This window comes from Sorex araneus, chromosome 2, assembly GCF_027595985.1.
Source record: "Sorex araneus isolate mSorAra2 chromosome 2, mSorAra2.pri, whole genome shotgun sequence".
Classification (NCBI taxonomy): domain Eukaryota; kingdom Metazoa; phylum Chordata; class Mammalia; order Eulipotyphla; family Soricidae; genus Sorex; species Sorex araneus.
In genome coordinates, this window is record NC_073303.1 from 105,038,027 (window position 1) to 105,061,102 (window position 23,076).

The following is a 23,076-nucleotide window of genomic DNA, read 5'->3' on the forward strand; positions in this document are numbered from 1 at the left end:
CAGGAGTAACACCTGTGCAACGCCGGGTGTGACCCAAAAAGAAAAACACAAAAGGATTGAGGAAGAGGGAACGGAGTGATAGTACAGTGGGTAGGGTGTTTCCCTTGCATGCAGCTGGCATGGGTTCGATCCCAGGCACACCATATGGTCCTCTGAGCAGCTCCAGGCAGGAGTGAACCCTGAGCACAGAGCCAGGAGTAAGCCCTGAGCACAGCTGGGTGTGGCCCACACAAATAAAAAGAAAAAGAGTTGAAGTAGGGCCAGGAGAGATAGTACAGGATGTAAGGCATGTGGCTTTCACGGGGCAGAAAGTGAAAGACGTGAATGACTTGTGGTTATTCTAATCTAAAGCTGAAAGGAGACTTACTCAGCTGATAGACATATGGAGAAAATTTTTAACAAGAGACTATTACGATGTAACTTGAAATATGTTGAAGGAATTGACTTTAGTGCTATAATTAAGAGACTTTCTATCTTGTTTCAATTTCCTTCATGTAAATAAAGTTTCTCAACACTGAAGTCAGGCAATAATTAAACTATGTAAGGAAGATGCTGGGGAGAGTATGGTGGGCTTGCCTCCTAGTTCCACCCACCGGCATCACGTATGGTCCTCGGCACCACCGGGGTGATCCCTCAGCACACGGTGAAGAGTAAGCCCTGAATACCACCTGGTGTGGCCATCAAACAAACAAAAATAATGTAAATGAGAAAAATAGAAATAGAATTACTTCGATATCCCATCTCAATCCAGCCAAGAGCAACAGCCAGCCATAAATAATTGAAGTAGGATTAACAAATCTTTATCCCGTGGATATTCATTGCTGATCACTTTTACATCTCTCTCTGTCTCTCTGTCTCTGTCGCTGTCTCTGCCTCTGTCTCTGTCTCTCTCTCTTTCTTCTTTTTGGATCACACCTGGTGATGCTCAGGGGTTACTCCTGGCTCTGCACTTAGAAATTTCTCCTGGCAGTGCCCAGGAGACCATCTAGGATGCCAGAGATTGAGTTCAGGTTGGCTGTGTGCAAGGCAAATGCCTGCCCCACTGAACTATTGATCCTGCCCTATCTCCATAATTATTCTTCAATTCTACAAATATATTAATTTTTAAATCAATTGGGTGATGGTAAAAGATGTTAATTTAGATAAAATATATATATATATATATATTTTGCTTTTTGGGTCACACCCGGTGATGCACAGGGGTTACTCCTGGCTCTGCACTCAGGAATTACTCCTGGCGGTGTTCAGGGGACCATATGGGATGCTGGGAATCAAACCCGGGTTGATCGCGTGAAAGGCAAACGCGCTACCCGCTGTGCTATTGCTCCAGCCCCCCCCTTTTTTTTTAGATAAAAATTTTGGACCGTGGGGGCTGGAGCAATAGTACAGCCCACAGGACACTTACCTTGCTTGCCGCTGACGTGGGTTTGATCCCCGGCATCCACATGGCCCTTGAGCACTGCCAGGAATAACCCCTGAACATCGATGGCCAGGCCACCCCCCAAAAAGGAGCTTATGTGTGTATACTCTGATCATGATTTGCATGGAATCCACGGGATATTTCAATTTCATTGCATGTATGTTAAATTTAAATTTGCTTTAGAAAATCAACACACTGTAATTGAAATTTCAGCCTTTGCCTCTCTGTTTATAATGAGGACCCTAGATGTCTTTTCAGAATTATTTTAGGGGTGCACGTGGGGGAGCACGTTTGGAAGTAGCTGCTGGCGGCGGGGGAGGGCTGGCAACCTCCCAGCACCTCCCTCAAGCCTCATCTGGGAATCTTGCTTCTGGCGTGGCAAGCTGCACGCAGCTCTCTCCGACGAAGGCTTGACGCGTCCGTCGATGAAAGACAGTGGTTGCAGCGACCTCTGCTGGTGGTTAGGGAGCAAACAAGCCGCGCGGGAACGCGGGGAGCCTGGAAGGAGCATCTTCAGGTTCCGAAGAGATGAACTTGAAGCCGGCTGGAGACAGGAAGAGATAGATGCCAGCACAGCAAAGGGGCCTGATCTTGGAAGGCATGCCAGGCCAACTGAGCAGGTGGCAAGGGCTTGGTGCCAGGGCACCTCTTGCAAGCACAGTCTGAGTGAGGCCCCTTCGCTCCTGGCCCGTCCCTTGGCCACCCATCGCTTGTCTGCAAACCAGGCCTGGGGCCGGGATCCAGCCAAGGAGCAGCCAGCGTGAGGCCCCCGCCAGAGTATTCAGAGGGGCCAAGTGGAGAGTGGCACCTGCCCACATTTCCCTGTGGAGTGGGAGATACGGGCCTGTGTGTGTCCTCAGCGACATGATCTCACAAGCTGGTGCTGCCTTCTAGCTCCCCCTTGCTCTTGCAGCACGGCTGGCGATGAGGCCAGATCCTTGTTTGTGGACATCTGGGCTGTTTCCACTGTTCATTGGGATCTTGTTGTATTTTCCTTATTTTCACTCACATAGCATGGATGTGGGCTGGAGTGATAGCACAGTGGGTAGGGCGTGTGCCTTGCACGTGGCCGACCTGGGTTCGATTCCTCTATCCCTCTGGGAGACCCCGGCAAGCTACCGAGAGTATCCCGCCCGCACGGCAGAGCCTGGCAAGCTGCCCGTGGAGTATTTGATATGCCAAAAACAGTAACAACAAGGGAGACATTACTGGTGTCCACTCGAGCAAACTGATGAGCAACGGGATGACAGTGATACAGTGATCATTGATGTGTGACATTAGAAAATATTGCAATATTGTAGCCAGCCTGAAGTTGAGCCTGAAAAACCACCCACACTCAGCCACTTGTATGATCGGAGTTGCAGGGGCTTGTGATTTTGCTGGAAAGAGGGTTTCATCCATTAGGCGATCCTCTGGAGAGCTGGGTGAAACTGCCATGACACCCCAGGTTTGTAGCCTGTAGGGGTTAGGGACCCCACAAGGGTTTCCATGAAGGGAAATGATAGGATTCTGTCTTCTGCTCCCCTCTCTCCTGGGAGGGGGGGCGGTCCCTGGGGTCCCAGACCTTATACTGGAATACAGCCCCTCAATCGGGGCTCCCAGGGTGGAGGGTCCCTGGTGGAAGAGCTTCCCTGAGGTTTGGGAAGTTTTGGGGGTCCCACTGGAGACTGCAGGATTGGGTCTTGGGCATGAGGACTGGAGTCCAAGCAAGGTGTTACCACGTGCAGTTCCTATAGGAGGACCCCTTCTCTGGCCACCTGTCCTGTCTTCACTCTCCAGGCTTCCCTGGATCCTCATTTCAAGGTCTCTCTCCACATTTAGAAATCCCCCTACTCCCAAGAACACTGGTATCTGCTTCTAAAATATCCGAACCCCCCCCCCCCTTGGGGGCTGGAGCGATAGCACATCGGGTAGGGTGTTTGCCTTGCACGCGGCCGACCCAGGTTCGAATCCCAGCATCCCATATGGTCCCCTGAGCACCACCAGTAGTAATTCCTGAGTGAAGAGCCAGGGTGTGACCCCAAAAGCAAAATAAAATAAAATATCCCCCCTTGGGGCTGGAGTGATACTACAGCGGGTTGGGTGTTTGCCTTGTTTGTGGCTGACCCCGGTACAATCTCCATCACCCCATATAGTCCCCCAAGCACCACCTGAAGTGATTCCTGAGTGCAGAGCCAGGAGTAAGCCTTGAGCATAGCCAAGTGTGGCCACCAAATGAACAAACAAACAAAAAAACCCAAAAGATTAATTTTTTATTGAATCACTATAAATTACAGTTACAAAGTTACTCATGATTGAATTTCAGACGTACAATGTTCCAACATCAATGTTCCCTTCACTCATTTCATCTCCCTCCTACTATATCCTGTTTTCTCCATTCCCCCACCCACCCCCACCCAATGGCAGGCACTTTTATCTTTTTCTCACTCCCCCCAACCCCCAACCCCTCAGACACTGTGTTTTACAACACTGATGTGCATGATGCGTCCCCTCCTTTCAGCAGCTAGTCCTGGTCCAGAGTGACGCTTCCTGCCACCATCTCCTAGGGATCCCTTCTGGGACGGATCCTGAGACCCCTCGTCCCCAGTGGCAAGCTCCCTCCCACAGACCAGTTCTTCTCTTTGTTTCTACTGCTTTTGGGCATTAGTTATTCCCCTACTATGTTTATTTTCTGCAAATGAGTGAGATAGTTCTGTGTCTGTTCTTCTCCCTCTGGCTCACTCAGCAAGATACTCTCCAGATCCACCCCCGTGCCAGCAATCTCCATAGCACCATCTTTCCTTACGACCGAGTACTATTCCATTGTGTACATACAGCTTCTTTATCCAGACATAATTTCTTGGGCACTTTGGATTGTTTCCAGATTTGAATATTGTGAATAGTGCTGCAAGGAGCATAGGAGTGCAGATGGCTTTTCTGCATTGTACTTTTCTAAAAGTATACTCGGAGGAGAGGAATCACCTGCTCAATTCCCAGGGGTATTCTGTGTGTGTGTGTGTGTGTGTGTGTGTGTGTGTGTGTGTGTGTGTGTGTGGTCTGTGTCTGTGTCTGTGTCTGTCTCTCTGTTTCTCTGTCTGTCTCTCTGTCTGTCTGTCTCTCTCCCCATATTATCTTCCAAAAAGGCTGGACCAGTTGAGATGGAGTTTTCTTGAGCAAGGAATGATTTATTTATATACGGAAATAGAAAAGTTTATAGGAAAGAAGAGAGAGAAACTCCCGTGCAGGGGAGGAAATTAGTATAGAACCAAATTCAAGGAATGTAATTAAGTGAGCTGCAGAAAAGGTCTGGGGGCTGGTGCGGATGGGGAGAGAGGAGTTAGGCCCAGAGGACCCCCCCAAGGTGGGTTTTCCGGGTGGGAAACGGGGTAGGGTGGAGGGGGGCGGGCGGGAAATGTGCACGTGAGCGCGTGCACTTGTGTTTAAAATTGTTCCGCATCTGCACCCCCGACTCCAGGCCGCGCGGGTGAGGTGCGACCCTGGGCACCCAGCGCGCAGGGCCCCGCACGGGTCCGGGCACGAGGTGACAGATGTGCCACAAGGGCTGTAAGCGCCGTGCAAAACTCCGGGGGAAGCCCCCTCCCTCCGCCGTGCCCCCGCCGACGGCTGCACGGCAAGGCGCGGCGAAGGAGGAGCGGAGCGGGCAGCGCGGCGGCCAGCGGGGGAAGGGCGGGCGTGGCGGGCCGTTCAGCGAGGGCGCCCGCGGGGCAGGACCCGGGAACCCGGGCCGGGAGTCCAGGGCCAGCGGTCCGGCCGAGAGCGGGGCCGCCAGCGGAGCTTTGTGCGCATGCGCAGCAGTCGCTCCCGCAGCCTCATTAATCTACGGCGGAAAGAGCCTCCTAGGTGCCTCGTTAGCGCAGTAGGTAGCGCGTCAGTCTCATAATCTGAAGGTCGTGAGTTCGATCCTCACACGGGGCACAATACTTTTGCTCCTTACAGAGCTTTAATCTTGCCACAAAACCTGTTATCTTTAAAAACAAAGAGTTTCTTTTTCCCTTTTTTTTGGTGTTTTTTGTTGCTTTGTTTTTGTTTCTGTGGACCCGGAGACCACGGGTCCCGCACGGTTGCATGCTGGGGTCGCCGGTTTCTGAGCTCCGTCCCCCGGCCCGGGTGAGAGGACGCCAAGGTCGGGACTTGCAGCCCTTTAGCCTCCCCGGGGTCCGGGACTGGGAGAGCCCCTTAGAGTCCAGTAGGGCCCACGTGGTCTCGGCCAGGGGAAGCCCCCCGCCCGCATCCGGGACGCGCAGGCACTCGGTGTTCAAGTCTGTGGGGGCTCAGAGTCCAGCCCGGGGTGGACGCCCACAGTCCAGGGGAGGGGACTGGGCCTGGCGGCTGGGGGCGCTGACAGTCCCGGGGGGCGCTCACAATCCGGGGCGCTCACGGTCCCGGGGGGGTGCTCACAGTCCCGTGGGTGGAGCACTCACAGTTCCGGGGGGGGAAGCACTCACAGTCCCGGGGGACGCTCACGGTCCCGGGGGGCGCACACAGTTCCGGGGGGGCGCTCACGGTCCCGGGGGGGCGCTTACGGTCCCGGGGGGGGCACTCACAGTCCCGGGGGGCGCTCACAGTCCCGGGGGGCGCTTACAGTCCCGGGGGGGCGCTCACGGTCCGGGGGGGCGCTTACGGTCCCGGGGGGGCACTCACAGTCCCGGGGGGCGCTCACAGTCCCGGGGGGCGCTCACAGTCCCGGGGGGGCGCTCACAGTCCCGGGGGGGCGCTCGCTCACAATCTGGGGCGCTCGCGGTCCCGGGGGGCGCTCACAATCCCGGGGGGGCGCTCACAGTCCCGGGGGGCGCTCACGGCTTCGGGGGGGGGCGCTCACGGTCCCGGGGGGCGGCGCTCACAGTCCCGGGGGGGGGGCGCTCACAGTCCCGGGGGGGAGGAAAGCACTCACAGTCCCGGGGGACGCTCACAAGTCCCGGGAGGCTCTCACAGTCCCTGGGGCGCTGACAGTCCTGGGGAGGGGGCACTGACAGTCCTGGGGAGGGGGCACTGACAGTCCTGGGGAGGAGGCGCTCACAGTCCTGGGGGCGCTCACAGTCCAGGCTGGGTGCACTCGCGGCCCAGGGATGCGCCCACAGCATCGCAAAGTGGTGTCGGGGCACGACTCTAAGACCCCAGCCCAGGGCGCTGTGTGCACCCCGCCCGCCGGGATCTGAGCACGCCTAGGGACACAGCATCTCCGCTGGAAGGGGCCTCTGTCGCAGCTGCCCCCTCCAGTGTTCATTGCGAGCGACACTTAGGCGCCCAGAGACAAACCCTGCGGTTTGTCACATGCCATCACTGGCCCCGAAGGGCCCCCCGGCGAAGGGTCCTTCCGCGGAAGGCAGGCTTTGGTTCTGGGTGTGGATGAGTTTGGGTCTGAGGGCTAGCGGGCCTGGCTCGCCATCTGGGTGGGTGACTGGTCGAGTCTTCAGCCAGTGTTGCCTGATAAGCAGCACTGTAATTGGCTACCTATAACATTTTATTTTTTCCTCTGAAAAGCATTTATGGGGGCAGGGTTGGGCTCCATAAAATTACAAAATTATAATTTTAAAATTATAAAATTCCTTATAATTTTATTTTTATAAGGTTGTTCCCAATAATTTATTACACTCAATATTCCAACACCAATCCCACCACCATTACACCTTCCCACCACCTTTTTTTCAAATTTTCCCAACCACCAGCACCCAAGCCTGCCCTAATAGTAGGCCCTAAATAGTTTACTTTGTACTGTTCATTATGAATAATTCTTTAAAAAATGATCAAAACTGGTTTCCTTAGAACAAAGTGTGTGAAGATTGTTATATCTCACCCTGGAGCCATTGAGACCTTGTTTAAGAGATTATTAACATGTTGTTACAGGTTCGGCCATGTGTGCTGATACTTTAATAGAGATTGGTTGTTTCTACCTTACCTTCTATCCTGTGTACGCTCAGTACATCAGTGGTTTAGAGTATGAGATGCCACTCTAGGAATTCTAACATTTCAAATAAGGTGATAGAGTTGGAGTTAACTTTTTAACTGGATGGTGACTTTGGGGCAGCCTGTTGCTCTCTTCTGAGACTTATTTGTCAGTCTCTGAATCATGGCTGACTGTGAGCTCATGAGGCACCAGAGGTAGTGCATGGATGTGACTGCCAGCCTCACAGAACAGGGGGGTGGGGACCATTTCATTCTAAGGACTATAATTCCACAGCCCCCAAATCCCCCATTTCTGCTCTGCTGCCCACTACTTTTTGTGTGTGTGTGTGTCACTCCTCGCTGTATTCAGAGCTTACTGTGCTCAGGGGTCAATCCTGGCAGGCTCAGGGGACCATTTGGGGTGCCGGGTATTAAACTTGGGTCAGCTGCATGCAAGGTAAATTCTCTCCTGCCCCTGCTCATTACTTGGAAAGGGTTGTCTTTGGCAGTAAAATGCTCCCACTAGGAGTAAAGAAATTGTGGTCTTGACTCAGTAGAATACTACACATCTCTGAGATGAAATCACGCAGTTTTTTTTTTGTTTGTTTGTTCTGTTTTGCTTTTTGGGTCACACCCGGCGATGCACAGGGGTGAATCCTGGCTCTGCACTCAGGAAATACTCCTGGATGCTGGGAGTCGAACCCGGGTCAGCCTCGTGCAAGGCAAATGCCCTACCTGCTGTGCTATTGCTCCAGCCCCGAAGTCATGCAGTTTGTTGCAGGTTGGATGGAACTGAAAAGTCAAGCTAAGTGAAGTGAGTCAGGAACAAAAAAGACAAACACCAGATGATGGCACTCATGCAGAGGAGAAACGAGCGGGAGATGGATCAGGCAATCCCCCGTGGGGACAACCCTGAGACGCGTGCTGGCTGGCAGGGGTGGGGCTGACCTTGGGGCTCTCGGGGTGGGCATGATGGTGCCGCTCTGCAGGCAGACAACAAAACGGGTGGAGCGTCTCGGAGCACCTTGGTGTGGTAGTGAAGGTGCAATATGTTTTACATCAACCCCAACGTTGTGATAATCTTATTACCTACACGAGGATACAATTGTTTCCGACTCAGTAAGTACAGAACCTGGGATATGTATCCAGGTTACGAATTCTGTTTGCAGTCTTGGAAGCGGGCCACGCCTTAAGGGTCAGTATGGACTCCCTACGGGAAAGCCTTTAGCCAAAGTCCTTATCTTGATCAATATCAAGCTATACCAACAGAAAAAACATGTATGAATGGAATGAATGTGAGAAGACCTTTAATCCAGTTAATAGACTGTTCTGGATATATATTATATATATTTATAATATATATAATATAAACAAAAATATATATTATATATATATATATATTTAAAAGTAGTATGGAAGGTGAAGGCCAAAACTGGACCCAATGCTCTATAGTTCACACTAGAGCAATCTTGCAGGTGCAATAAATATTACAAAGTATTTTAGGGGGTGCTCTTCTGCCACAGACTTAAGGGAGCACTAGAGAGAAACTTGTGTGCAAGAATTTAAGTCTTGCTTCACTTTTTCCCCACCCCCCACCAATTCCCAGAAATTGGGATAAGGTTATGCTGGGAGAAAATCAGAAACGCATTTCCTACTACTTCATCAATGTGATCATCTGTAAAAAGCCAGTCAAGCAGACTGAGCAGAGGGGACTCAGTCTCTTGCGATGTAAAATCTGTGAAAAGAGAAATAACTTTATTAAGATTACTTGGGGACCAGGCAGAGAGGAGACATATTTGATTCTTGGCACACTTGGCCCCTGAAGCACCACTGGGTGTGGCCCCGAGCAGCCCTGGTGTGGGCCAGCATCACTGGGCCCGGCAGTAAGAAACAATCATTGGGAGAACTACAATCTCTTAGAGAAAAATGGAAGAATGTCATCAAAGAACTTGATTTGGTTGAAATTATGCATAACTCACTTGCACAGAATAGAAATTATTAGCTGCTGTATTATGAGGATGTGCATGTGTGTGTGTGTGTGTGTGTGTGTGTGTGTGTGTGTGTGTGTGTATTCTTGATTACGTGTGTGGTTACAGAACCAATCCCAGCATGTATAACTGCTAACAAAAGATCTGAAACAGGTCAACAACTAGCAATGTACAACCGGCTGGCAGAACCAAAGACTTCTTTTGTTTTTTGTTTTGGGATCCCACCTGGCAATGCTCAGGGCTTACTCTGGCTCTCTGCTCAGGAATTACGCTGGGAACCTGGGCTGGCTGGTCGCCCTACCCACTGTATTATCGCTACCGCCTCCGAACCACTGTACTTTAGAATTTGAATGTTTTTAGATAAGCAATTTTCAGTTCACCAATTTCCATCATATATACATATACACACATACACATATATTACATTCTGTGACTTCCTTTTGCAAATATGTTAGCCTGACCACGAAGGTTTATCGTAAATGAATGTGACAAGGATAGAGGAGGCAGAGGAAAGTGGTCTTGGGAAACCCAATGGCTTGCTGAATGAGAAAGCACTTGACTGACTGAAAAGAACTTTTTTTTTTGGGTCACACCTGGCAATGCACAGGGGTTACTCCTGGCTCTGCACTCAGAAATTACTCCTGACAGTGCTCAGGGTACCATATGGGATGCTGGGATTCGTACCCAGGTTGGCCGGGTGCCAGGCAAAGGCCTTACCCGCTTTGCTATCGATCCAGCCCCCTCTTTTTTTTTTCTTTTTCTTTTTGGGTCACACCCGGCGATGCACAGGGGTTACTCCTGGCTCTGCACTCAGGAATCACTCCTGGCAGTGCTCAGGGGACCATATGAGATGCTGGGAATCAAACGCGGGTTGGTTTGTGCAAGGCAAACACCCTACCTGCTGTGCTATAGCTCCAGCCCCTGAAAAGAACATTTGTTTACCATAAAGGACACTATCTTTTGTGTCTCCAGAAATACTTATTACTACTAGGTACTGTATACCTACTAATATGTCAAGTACCGGCCAGAAACTTGACACGCATTTTCTCACTAAACACACACACAGGTCCATGAAGGATGGGCGAGAATCCCTCCTTCTAGGAAAGGGCTCAGGGAAGTTGGTTTCCCCGGGATGCTGATGCTGTGAGCGGCCACGCAGAGTCTCTGAAAGCTGAGAAGGGAGAGCTGGTGCTGGGTGGAGAAGCAGGGCAGAGACACCGCTGCGACAACACCCGTGTGATGGCCGTTTCTGGGGGACAGGCAGGGTAGGCGTGCCTTCGGGCTCCTCCACACCGTGGGGCCCAGAGTTTTGAGATCAGGTTGAGATCCGGCTCTGCAGCTCTCTGGTCTGTTCCCAACACACCCTGGTGTGAAAGTTTCTCAGACCAGAGTTACTGAGGGGCACGGGGGATGCAGGAGACCGGGAAGAGGCTAGCACCGGCTTGAACAACTTTCAAAAACTATTTTTATTGTGAAAAGTGCAAGAAGCTATTTCCAAGTCAAAAAAGCAGCAAAATTAAGTACAACCCATAATTATGATACATATGCTTTTCTATACAAAAAGTTGACCTTTATAGGATTTAAAATAAATAATCTAAAAATCAGTGGCACTGATTGCGACATTGGCGGCTCTCTCTGCGTAGGCCGGAGCTAAGCCTCCGAGGACGGTGTCCTACGCCGCTAAGAGATGGGACGTCCGGTAGCGGTTCTGAGCCTGGGTGGTGAGTCTCTGGCGAAGGTTTCTCACTCTTTCCATGAGATCCTGTTCAAGGGCATCCCAATGGAGTCTTCTTTGATTTATAGAAACTTGAAAACAAAATTTCAATTGACAAATAATAAGGGGGGGGGCGGGAAACAGGACAAACAAATAAACCAGAAATCACAAAGGTGAAATCAGCAAGTTTACTATTCCTGTTAGTAAGGGTTCAGCGTTGATCTTACAGATAAAGGTTACGAAAATATCAGTACGAAAATGAAGAAGAGGCATTCCAAGAAGCCCAAACCGCAAACTGTAACACTATCACTTTTCTCAATGTTTAAATATAGGAAATAAATCAAAAGCTTTTAGTAGTGAGTCATCGAGGGAGAGTCCAGAATTAAGAGTAAAAGGGGGGGCTGGAGAGATAGCACAGCGGGTAGGGCATTTGCCTTGCACGCGGCCGACCCGGGTTCAAATCCCAGCATCCCATATGGTCCCCTGAACACGGCCAGGGGTAATTCCTGAGTGCAGAGCCAGGAGTAACCCCTGTGCATTGCCGGGTGTGACCCAAAAAGCAAAAAAAAAAAAAAAAAAAAAAAGAGTAAAAGGGTTCAGTGTGTCCAAGAATAACTTATTTTGCACAATTGGGGGCCTGATGAATACACTTCTCTGAACCTTAGTTACAGATTCAAACAGCTTCAATTTTTTAAAAATATTTTTCCCTCAGAGGAATACACTCAGCTTCTTTGTTTTGCTGCCAAAAGCTGAAACTTACCAAATGTTCTCAACTTAATTTTCACATTCAGAATGATCTGGTTAAGAGTTAAGTTCTGATATGTCAGAACAGAGAACAGTTGAGATTCTCTTGAGCTTTCATTTGACAGCCCAGTGACTTTGGTTTAATTCAGATTATGACACAGGGTTTATAGATGCAAATAAGGTTTAGATTTTACACAACACTGAACTCTCCTGACACTGTATAAAAACCTGTTCTAAAAGAACTCAAAGAAAGACTTTAAAATTGATCTACAGTTCAACTAAAAAAACTCCGCTGGAATCTTTTGTTCCCTCATCCCTTTTAAAACTCAATCATAAATTTTACTATGAAAAACTCTTAGTTCCATTACAGGCAAGCACTGTGCCTGTATTTTTGCTGTTGATTTTTTTTTGGGGGGGGGTGGGTGGAGGGAGGCACACCGGTTGTGCTCAGGGCTTACTCCTGGCTCTGAATTCAGAAATCACTCCTGGTAGGACTGAGGGACCGTAGGGTATGGGGGATCGAATCTCGGTTAGCATTGCGCAAGGCAAGCACCCTGTACCCTGTACCCTGTTGGCTACAGCATCTCTTCAGTCCCTTGCAAAAATAAAGTAAGAAAATCCTCCAGCCAATCATATCAAGGGATTAAAAATCAGCTAGTCAGGGTCCCGAGAGAGTCAGGGATTTGCCTTACACAGGGTCAACCCAGGTTCAATGCCCCGCACTTTTTCTGGTCCCCGTGCACTGCCAGGAGCAACCCCTGAGCACTGCTGGCTGTTCCTCAAAAATACACCCAAAACAACAAAAAGCAACAACAAACAAGAAAACTACTCAGAAGAGAAGGGAGAGGACAGGGTTAAGGTGCTTGTCCTACATGTGGCTAACCCCGGTTCCATCCCTGTCACCACCAGCAGCCGTACAGGTGGCTAACTCTGAGTCAATCCCTGCATCCACCCTTGAGCACTGCCAGGATGTGGCTCAATCCCCACCACCGGGAATAGTTAAGCCAGCTGTTGAGCACAAAACCCCCAGAAGCCCCCCTCCCCCGCCAGTGCCCAAAAGACGTCTGTTGGAGGGAGCCTGGGCCAGAGGTGTCAAAAACATTGTCACCCGTCTTAGCTTTGCAAACCAGTGCTGAGACTTTTCTTTCCTCAGGCATGACAAAAACAGGACCATGGCTGACTCAGTTAGCCGGAGACTCTGTGGGGCCCCCAATTGTGTCGAGGTGCTGGTGCTAGCCAGGGAACCACGTCAGGGTCTCTGGAAAACTGCCCCCACCGAGCACGGGCCAGATCCAGTTTTCCCTGCAGCCGGAGACCTGAGAATTGTACGGCCTCTGTTTCAAGATCTTCACTGTCAGTGCCCCAAGGGGAAATGGCAACCGCATGCTATACATATACTTTTTTTTTTTTTGCTTTTTGGGTCACACCCAGTGATGCACAGGGGTCACTCCTGGCTCATGCACTCAGGAATTACTCCTGGCGGTGCTCAGGGGACCATATGGGATCCTGGGATTCGAACCCGGGTCGGCCGAGTGCAAGGCAAATGCCCTACCCACTGTGCTATCATTCCAGCCCCTATACATATACTTTTAAGACATCATGCAGAAACAGAGCTAGCTTTCAGGTAACGGGAGAAAGCCTGGCTGAAAACTCACCCTGCCTTGACTCCATGTCAGAAATCTCATCGAGGTCAGAGGTCCTGGGCAAACTGCTGGAGGAGACGGGTCTGATCTGGCACTTGGGTACCGCTGTGAGCAAAACAGACAGGGGACTGAAACCTGATCATAAACTGCTTTGTAGCGGTGTATCTCACGGTGACTCAATTAAAAAATATAAAAAAATAAAGAGTTTTAATAAACTTAAAAAGGAGAGAAAGGGTGATAAAAAAAAAAGGAGAGTAAGAGAGGGGGAGAGAGAGAGAGAGAGGAGAGGAGAGAAAAGAAAGAGGAGAGAGAAAGAGAGGGAGAGAGGAGACAGAGAGGAGAGCGGAGAGAGAGAGAGAGAAGAGAGAGGAGGGAGAGGGGAGAGACAGAGACAGAGAGAGGAGAGACAGAGACAGATAGAGAGAGGGGGAGAGGGAGAGAGAGACAGAGAGGGGGGAGAGGGAGAGAGAGACAGAGAGGGGAGAGAGAGAGAGAGAGAGAGAGAGAGAGAGAGAGAGAGAGAGAGAGAGAGAGACAGACGCCTTCATGAAGTCCAAACAAATGGTCCCAAGTAAATTTAAACTGCCTAGGACCGAAACCCATTTCTCTTCTTTTTTTGGTTTTGGGCCACATCTGGCGGTGCTTAGGAGTTACTCCTGGCAGTGTTCCAGGGACCCTAAGTGATGCCCGGGGTTGAACCCAGTTGGCCTTTGAGTACTCTCTCCAGCCGCGCCTTCCTCTGTTTGGAGAATGCTGTCCCATTCAAAAGGCAAGACCAGAGGACGAGATCAGGGAACGTGATCAGTGAGTCTCACCTGGGCGGTCGCGGGAGCGGCTCGGAGCCACATCCTGGCAGGATCTCCGGAAGCAGAGACGCCAGCAGCCTCCCCGCCCCCCGCCTCACCCCCGCTTAGGGCGCCTCCCACACTTATGCCACCATCACTGCTGTCTGGCGGTGCGGGGGTACAAGAGCCTGGTGCCCCAGCCTCACACACAAGCTACTGTCTGCTGCTCCCCGACATTTTATTTTGGAGGGGGGAGGAATAAAAGGGCTCTGTCAAGCAGGGTTCGGGGGATCTAGGATCAACTCCCAGCGATTCTCAGCCAACAGGGTCGGCGGTTCAACAGGATCAACTGCCAGCCAGGGGCGCAGCAAGCTAACCTGGGGCGGACGGCTCCGTGCCTCTCGCTCAGTTTATCTGACTTCCTGTGCTCATTCATCATAAAAAGCCTCGGTCACGTGGCTAGGGCTCCTGCCCCACACCACGAAACTCTTGCTCTTTGGGGGCTGGAGCAACAGCACAGAGGGCAGAGCACTTGCCTCGCACCTGGCGTACCCAGGTTCGATCCCTGGCACCTCACGTGATTCCCCCAAGCCCCACCAGGAGTCATCCCTGAGAACACAGCCAAGAGTAAGCCCCTGAGAGCACTGCTGAGTGAGGCCCTAAACACAACAAGAAAGAAACTCTCGCTCTCTGAAACCAACCCCTTGGTTCTCTAAGGCCCAGCAAATTCAGCCCCCGGGTCCGGGGGAGGGAGATGGCTCGAAGGGCCGGGGCGCATGTGCCTATGCTGTGCCCTAGGTGCAGTCTCCCCCACCACCCGTGTTCCCCGGAGCACTGCCAGGAGAGGCCCCCAGGAAATGGACAATCTTCACACATTTGCCTTTTAAAAAATGACTATGAAACACAATTCTCTTGCCGGTGAAATTTTAAAAAGTGGGAAATGTTCTATGCTGGGAAGACACCCTGGGGGCTCAGGGGATGGATGTAGGAAGACTACTGGTGAGGGAATGGGGCCGGAGTGATAGTGCAGTCTGCCTTGCACGCGGCTGACCCAGGTTCAATCCTCGGCATCCCATATGGTCCCTCCCTGCACAATCAGGAGTGATTCCCAAATGCAGAGCCAGGAGCAACCCCTCAGCATCGCCAGTGTGACCCCAAACGCCCAAAACAAAACCAAAATAATGAGGGAACATTCTTGCCCTTTTGTTCTTTATTTGTGGGTTTTCTTGGGGGGAAAGCAGTGCGGGAGATACACCCAGCAGTGCTCAGGGGAACATGCAGTGCTCAGAACTGAAGGGCTCCCACATGCAAAGCTAGTGCTCCAGCCTTCTGAGCCACCTTTCCGGAGAGGCCTTTGGAGCTGTGTTCTAGCAGACCCACTCCCTCGTCCTATCTTTTTTGCTTTTTGGGTCATACCCAGCGATGCTCAGTGGTGCAGAGCCAGGAGGAACCTCTGGAATTACCCCTGGCGGTGCTCAGGGGACCATATGGGATGCTGGGAATCAAACCCAGGTCGGCCGCGTGCAAGGCAAATGCCCTACCTGCTGTGCTATTACTCCAGCCCCCATCCTTCTTTTTTGGAGGGAAAAAAGGTGACGATGTTCAGCTTTCAATGAACACGCCTCGGGATTTACTCGAGTGAATACAGGCTCTGTAAGAAACTGAAGCTGCCAAGCCCCAAAGACAAAGGCCTTCAGGAAAACCCACCTTCCTTCAGTGGATGTTCTGCATATTCCATAGAATCCTTTAACTCCTTTTCTAGAAACCGCTTTCTCGAGGCATCGGAGAGATCAGACTCTTTCTTTTCTGATTTCAAGTAGAAGTCTTTTTCTTCGGCTTCTTTCCACTAGACACCGAGGTGGAGGGGGCGGGGGAGGAAGGAAAGACCCCATCAAAATTGCGATAATATAAGTTCCCAGTATGGATCTGTCTGGCACGGAGGGGTTGTCTGCTCTCAGGCTAGGCTGAGAAATGCCAGCCAGGGGCTCCAAAACAACCTTGGGGGGCTGGAGTGATAGTACAATGGGTAGGGCATATTGCCTTGCACGTGATCGACCCAGGTTCGATTCCCAGCATCCCATATGGTCCCCCAATCACCGTCAGGAGTAATTCCTGAGTGCAGAGCCAGGAGTAACCCCTGTGCATCACCGGGTATGACCCCAAAAAAGCAAAAACACAAAACAAACAAAAAAAAGAAACAACCTTGGGATCATGGGCGCTTCTGACCACAACAAAAGAACAGGCCCTGGCATGTGTGCCGTGCCATGTTGTCCCAACTGCCCCGACACTGAGTGCTTTTGTTACAACACAGTTCCCACCTCAAACTCTGGGATTTAGTTAGTTAGAGACATCCTCAAGGGCTGGAGAGGTGGTACCGCGGGTAGGGTGCTTGCCTTGCATGCTAGCAGTAGTATTCCACAACTGTGTATGTCTTATGAATGATGTGCCTTAATAATGAGACCATAAAATATTAATCATCCTCAAAAGTCCACTCTCCGTGTCCTCTTCAAGCACAGAATTCTATTTTTATTTGGTGTGCTAATGCTTCCTGCTAAAAATATTAAAAGCTTCTCAACATCTTGTGCAGTCAAATATGGCTACAAATGTCACAGGAACTGGAAAGGAACTGAAAATAAGCTTCGGCTGGAATTTTGAATCATTTGTCCTTCTACTCTACCTTCTTCCTGTGCCCTGGAGTATATATCATCCTGCCTTGGATCACTGTATTTTGAATGTTAGTATGAGAAGCTATTCCTAGCTATTCAGTATCTTTTATGTTGTAATATAAGGAGTGCTATAAAGTAGTGATATTACATTAATATGGCAGAACAGTTGAGAGTGAAGTTGAGGTAGATGAATATTAATGAGAAAGAGGCTTAGCCATTTAACTCTCAATGTTTAACTGTTCCAGTATAGTTCCAATGAGAGTGCAGAGTTCTCTGCGCATAATCTATCAAAATAAGATCATCTTTCTCTCTCTCTCTTTTTTTTTTTTTTGGTGTGGGGGGCACACCCAGTGGTGCTCAGGGCTTATTCCTGGCTCTGTGCTCGGGACAGGGATCACTCCTGCTGGCTCAGGGTATCATATGAGGTGCAGGGGATCAAACCTGGGTCAAACACATGTAAGGCAAGCTCCGTATCTGCTGTTCTATCTCTCCGGCCCCCGAATAAGATTATCTCTGAAGATCTATTCCAATAGAAATCGGTTGGAAGCACCTGTCATATGCTATGAATATGTAACATTCAAGTGCTTAAAACCAAAAAGTCACTAAAACCATTCTTACCTTCCTAGCTTCATGCCCCATCATTGCACTTAATACTTCTGATTCTTTCTTCCTGTTTTCCCGAAGAAGTCGGGCTATTTCCCGGTAACATTCACTCCGCTGTAGATCATCACATCTTTGTTTATGTAAAGCTTGAATTCGACAGTCATTATTTAGACATGCTTGCTCAGCTTTTGCCAGATTTTCTTCAATTAACTAAGAAATGTTTGTAAATTTCGGAAACAAGGTTAGAGTCTCTGAAGTGATGGTACATCCATTCACTGCACCCACATTGCCCAGGGTAGCTCTGTGACCCCGATCCTCTATTAGAATCTCTCAAGCTTTATTAGCTACCACCCCCTTTTTAACCCCCGTCCCCCAAACTACTATTTCAGGAGAACAAACAGAAAGTGCCCCGAGATCAGTCCAGTGTCCCTGGGACAAGCACCACTTTGGGAATCAGAATATTTAAAACAAAATGATCTCTGAGTTCCAACCGCAAACCAATGAAATCAACTCTTGGGGCACCTGACTACTGGTACTCTAGATAGTTCTTCAAGTGACTCTAATGTTGAGCCAAGGTTGAGAACTTTTAGGCGAAGGCACGGGGGAGGGGGGTGGGCAATCACCCTATTTCCCACTTCCAACAGGACTCGGCTCTGAAGAGCGCACACATGCAGACGGGAAAACGTGGAGGACTTCCCCAGCAGGCTCGGTCAGAAGACTGAGCACCAGAGCAGGAAGGCAGGAGCTGTGACTTTATTCCTGGCTTGGGGACCAGGGTTGGCCCCAAGGCAGGCCAGTTTTCTTAAAAGGAAAAATAGAGGGGCCGGATCGATAGCACAGTGGGTAGGGCGTTTGCCTTGCACGCGGCCGACCCGGGTTCGATCCCCGGCATCCCATATGGTCCCCCAAGCACTGCCAGGAGTAATTCCTGAGTGCAAAGCCAGGAGTAACCCCTGAGCATTGCTGGGTGTGATCCAAAAAGCAAAAAAAAAAAAAAAAAAAAGGAAAAATAGAGACAAGTTCTTCCTTGCAGCTCTCCTATTCCATTTCAATTCACTTAATATCTCCGAAAGGATAATCCACAAGAAATTCTATAAAACAATTCAGGAAAATTATTGAAAGATTCACCATGAACCATACCCCCTACTTAGGAATTAAAAAAAAGATTAATAAAACCAACTTTAGGACAATATCCAATATTCGTTTGCCATCCCAAGTTATGTTGTTTCATTAAATGAAGGTTCTCTATTATTTTAGAGAATACACTTTGAAAATACTGTCTCATACACCAGTCTGAGAAATGTAATATTAAGCAACCTAAACCAGCAAAGGGCAATTTCCGAGACATGGCCTGGTCGAACACTTTAATTTATAACGGCACTATTTTCTTTGTATGTTCTTCCCGGTCTTTATATTCTCAAAGACACACGCAGATGGCTATAAGTGAAGTGACCTTAAAAAGAATGTGAGGGGCTAGGAGCTGGAGCAATAGCACAGTGGGTAGGGCGTTAGCCTTGCATGCGGCCGACCTGGGTTCGGTTCCCAGCATCCCATATGGTCCCCCGAGCACTACTAGGAGTAATTTCTGAGCGCAGAGCCAGGAGCCACGACACTCAGCCCCTGTGCAATGCTGGGTGTGACCCAAACCCAAAAAGCAAAAAAAAAAAAAAAAAAAAAAAGGTGAGAAGGGATGGGTGTTGGAATATTAGATAACCGAAACTCAATCATGAACAACCTGGTAACTGTATCAATTACAAAAAAGAAAAGTAGGGAAAAAAAATAGAATGTGAGAGTCTAGGAACTTTGATGACTGAAACACAAAGGAAACAAATGAACTGAGCGTGAGAGAGCTCAGTGTTGACTGCTGTCTTCTAAAAGACTGACAAAATTTTTTCTTTTTTGCTTTTTGGGTCACACCAGGCAATGCACAGGGGTTACTCCTGACTCTGCACTCAAGAATTACTCCTGACGGTGCTCGGGGGACCATATGGGATGCTGGGAATCGAACCCGGGTCAGCTGCGTGCAAGGCAAATGCCCTCCCCGCTGTGCTCCAGCCCCATGAAAGACAGAACTTTCCCCTGCCATAGAGACATGCTTGATTTGCCTGTATTTTTACCTTCTGAGTGTCGTGGCTCCGGGTTTGATTTGTGTCTATCAGTTTATGGAACATGTCTTGTTCCAGATGCACTTTTCGTCTATAGGCATCTGCATCGTCTCTCATTTCTTTTGCGATGGCCTCTTGACCACTATTAAGAACCTGTTAGGAAATGATGGGGAAAAGCAATGCCAAGGGCAGAAGCACAGCAGTCCTAGCCGACAGCGTGACTTTGCCCCAGAATACTGAGAATGTGAAAAACAATCAAGTATGGCACCTGCTACATATTCAAATAATCACTAACCTGAAGCTCAAAGCCTGACTTTAAGAGGTCTCAAGAAAGAAGTGAAAATTATGCTCTCAACATTAAATGAGTAACATAATATTTGTCCTTAGCACAGTGGGTAGGATGGTTGCCTTGCATGCAGCTGACCCGGGTTCGATTCCTCTGCCCCTCTTGGAGAGCCCAGCAAGCTATCAAGAGTATCCCGCCCACACGGCAGAACCTGGCAAGCTACCCGTGGCGTATTCGATATGCCAAAAACAGTAACAGGTCTCACAATGGCGACATTACTGGTGCCCACTCGAGCAAATCGATGAACAACGGGATGACGGTGCGACAGTGCTACAGTATTTTAATTAACAAAACTTTTTTGTAGTTATTATGAAAACTGAATTTTATGTACTAAGTAGGTTCTTGCTAATTCAATTTGAGAAGATTCAGATTCAGATTTAAAGTAGAATCAGATACAGTGGGTAGGGCGCTTGCCTTGCACCTGGCTGACCTGAGTTCAACCCCCAGAACCCCATATGGTCCCCCAGCCAGGAGTGAGCACTGACACAGGAGCATGCACTGGGCACCACCAGGTGTGGCCCTCAAATTCAAATCCAAAATAAATAAATATGAAGTGTTTTGCAGCTCTTGTTTTAGAAGGTCCTGGTGAAATATTTAGATAAATTTGCAGTCACTATAACACAGACAGAAGAAAACTTAGAAAGTGGGCAGAAGATCCCGAGGCAAAATCTGGGCTCACATCTGGTGCTTCAGACAACTAGACTAAAATTGCTAAAAAGAAACATGAATTAAAGAAATATAGTAAACTGCACATTTAAACATTTTGGCTTCCACTGAATTCTATAAAACAGCATGTTCTGCTTAAAAAATAAAGAAATAAAATGAACACTGAAAAGTCATAAATGTAATCTACAAAGAATATGGATAAGTCCTGCTTCCCCCTTCCCCTTCCCTGGGGGTTGGCTTGGTTTGGGGGCCAGAGCCAGCCTGGGGGGCCTTTGCTGCAGGACTTAGGGACAGGAGAAGGCAGCGCGGTTCGGGCCTGTGACCTGTCTCCCCGCCCATTCTTCTTGGTTAATGCTGGAATTAGCTGATTTGTACCTTCTCATACAGTCTCTTTTGTGATTCAAGTTCCAGATGTTTCATTTCGATGTCTCTGGCTGTTGTAGTAATTTCCCGATCTCTCATTTGTACCTATGACAGAACGAAAAAGAATTGAAAAAAAAAAAATTGTGTTAAAGAGACTAATCCCGTAATAATATATTCAAAGTATTTAAAAAGCAATTTGGTTTTTAGAGTAACTGGTAGTATATCAACATACACTGTGGAATCTAGGAATAATATCTGAATTAAGGTTCAGCTAGATTTTCTAAAAAAAGAAAGCAGAATTACCATATGCTCCATCTACCCAGACTGGGAGAACAGATGGTATTTCTTAACCACATCACATTAGCCAGTATTAAAAGTTAGAAAAACTTGCACAATTTATATCAGGAGCAGATAAAAATACAGAATTCATACTCTTCTTAAATACAACATGCATTTAATGTTCTTTTTTTCCCCCTCTAAATTTCTATAACTTGAAAATTTGGTTTGGAAACTAGAATTTCCAAGTTTAGATTTATTGTGGGCTGTCAACATGCTTGAATTTAGTTAAGTTAGAATTCACCTTTCTCTAAAATTTAGTTACTTGAAAGCTTTTTTCTCTTATACTCAAGTATTTGGATTAGGCATTTTTAAGACACCACCACCCCCCCCCGAAAAAAAATGCCAAAAAAACCCAAGCAAACAAAAAAGACCGTGTGATAGAGGATCAGGGCTACGGCACTTGTCCCGCATGCAGCACTGTACACAGTCCCCGAGCACCTACTGCCAGGAACGGTGCCTGGATGCAGAGCCAGGACTAAGGCCGAGACACTGCCGGGTGTGGCCCAAAATAAACACCCACCCCGCCTCCCTAGCTCCTCCAAAAACTATGCAGAGAAAATAATCCTATGCTTTTGGTAAATACAGAAAAATATGAGTGCAATTATGCCTTTCACTATGGATAAACATCAAAAAATAAGAAAACTAAAAAAAAAAAACCTTTTTAATTCATAGAATAAGATTTGTAAAAAGTGAAGAAGGTCCATTTCAAATTCCCTAAATATTCATTTATATTGGAATTTTTTCTTTTTATACTTGCCATGTATAAATTTTCATGTTAAAAAAGAATACTTCCCGGGGGTCAGGGCAATAATACAACAAGTAGGGTGCTTGCTCTGCATGCGGGTGACCCCGGTTTGATTCCTGGCACCACATATGGACCCCAAACCCAGTCAGAAGTGAGCCCTGAGCACATAGCCAGGAGTAAGCCCTGAGCACCCCAGGTATTGCCAAAAAGAAAAAAAAAACCAACCAACCAACCAACCAAACAAACAAACAAAAAACCCAGAAAACAAAAAAGCAATCCCCCAACCATTTCTCCTTCACAAAAGCTCAGTGGTTAAGTGATACACTTATTCTTTCATTCTCTTTTCCCAGGCATTTAAAAAATATTTAACCATAAATGAGATATGGAAGTAACTAAGAATGGCCAAGGGGAAAGTACGTAAAACCCAATGGGCTACTGAGTATTCGCACTGGACTCCGGGAGAAGCACACTGCACCTTTCTGTCTATTTCATCCTCCAGTCTTCTGAGCTGCATTTCCTGCTGATCCTGCTGAAGCTTCAGCATGCGCCTTCGTGTGGCATCTTGCAAGTGCATTTCCTTCACTTTCAGTTCCCTTTTCACAGCTTCCAGTCTTGAACAAAAATAAAACACACCGACTAAAAACGTACCCAGGGGAACAAGAAAAACTTTTCTCAATAAGGAGGTAAAATGATATGCATGATACCCCTTAAGTAACAGTATTGCAAACGAGAGAGAAAGAGAGAGAGAGAGGGAGAGAGAGAGAGAGAGAGAGAGGGAGGAGAGAGGAGAGAGAAAGAGATGGTTGGCCTCAAAGGCAGATGGGGAGGGAGGCAGGAGAGAAACTGAGGACACTGGTTCTGGGAAATGTCCACTGGAGAAGGGATGGGTGTTGGAACACTGTATGACTGAAACTTAATCATGAACAGTTTTATTACTGTAAATCTCATGGTGATTCAATTAAAAACATTCTCAATAGAGACTTATATGGAGAAGTACATTTCACAATTTTTATAATGTGACTTATATAACCTGAGTTAAATGACAAGCAGGCTACATGCCATTGGC

The 23,076-nt window shown here is 48.5% G+C and overlaps 1 protein-coding gene and 1 non-coding gene across 4 annotated transcripts in view; one reads left to right on the top strand and one right to left on the bottom strand.

Annotated features, from left to right (window-relative positions):
* Positions 1-5,262: 5,262 nt before the first annotated feature.
* Positions 5,263-5,335, top strand: TRNAM-CAU (transfer RNA methionine (anticodon CAU)). The gene has a single exon. It is a non-coding gene; the product is annotated as a tRNA-Met (tRNA).
* A 5,404-nt stretch (positions 5,336-10,739) lies between these two features.
* The window catches only part of TBC1D31 (TBC1 domain family member 31), a 58,563-nt gene continuing 46,226 nt past the window's right edge, over positions 10,740-23,076 (bottom strand). For all 3 annotated transcript variants that reach the window (XM_055126945.1, XM_055126944.1, XM_055126943.1), the window contains 7 exons: positions 22,486-22,621; positions 20,939-21,031; positions 19,564-19,704; positions 17,462-17,656; positions 15,885-16,023; positions 13,405-13,497; positions 10,740-11,097 (listed from right to left, as the gene is read on the bottom strand). In XM_055126945.1, the coding sequence (XP_054982920.1) occupies positions 10,964-11,097; positions 13,405-13,497; positions 15,885-16,023; positions 17,462-17,656; positions 19,564-19,704; positions 20,939-21,031; positions 22,486-22,621 (931 nt within the window). In that variant the 3' untranslated portion in view covers positions 10,740-10,963. The remainder of the gene's footprint in view (positions 11,098-13,404; positions 13,498-15,884; positions 16,024-17,461; positions 17,657-19,563; positions 19,705-20,938; positions 21,032-22,485; positions 22,622-23,076) is intronic.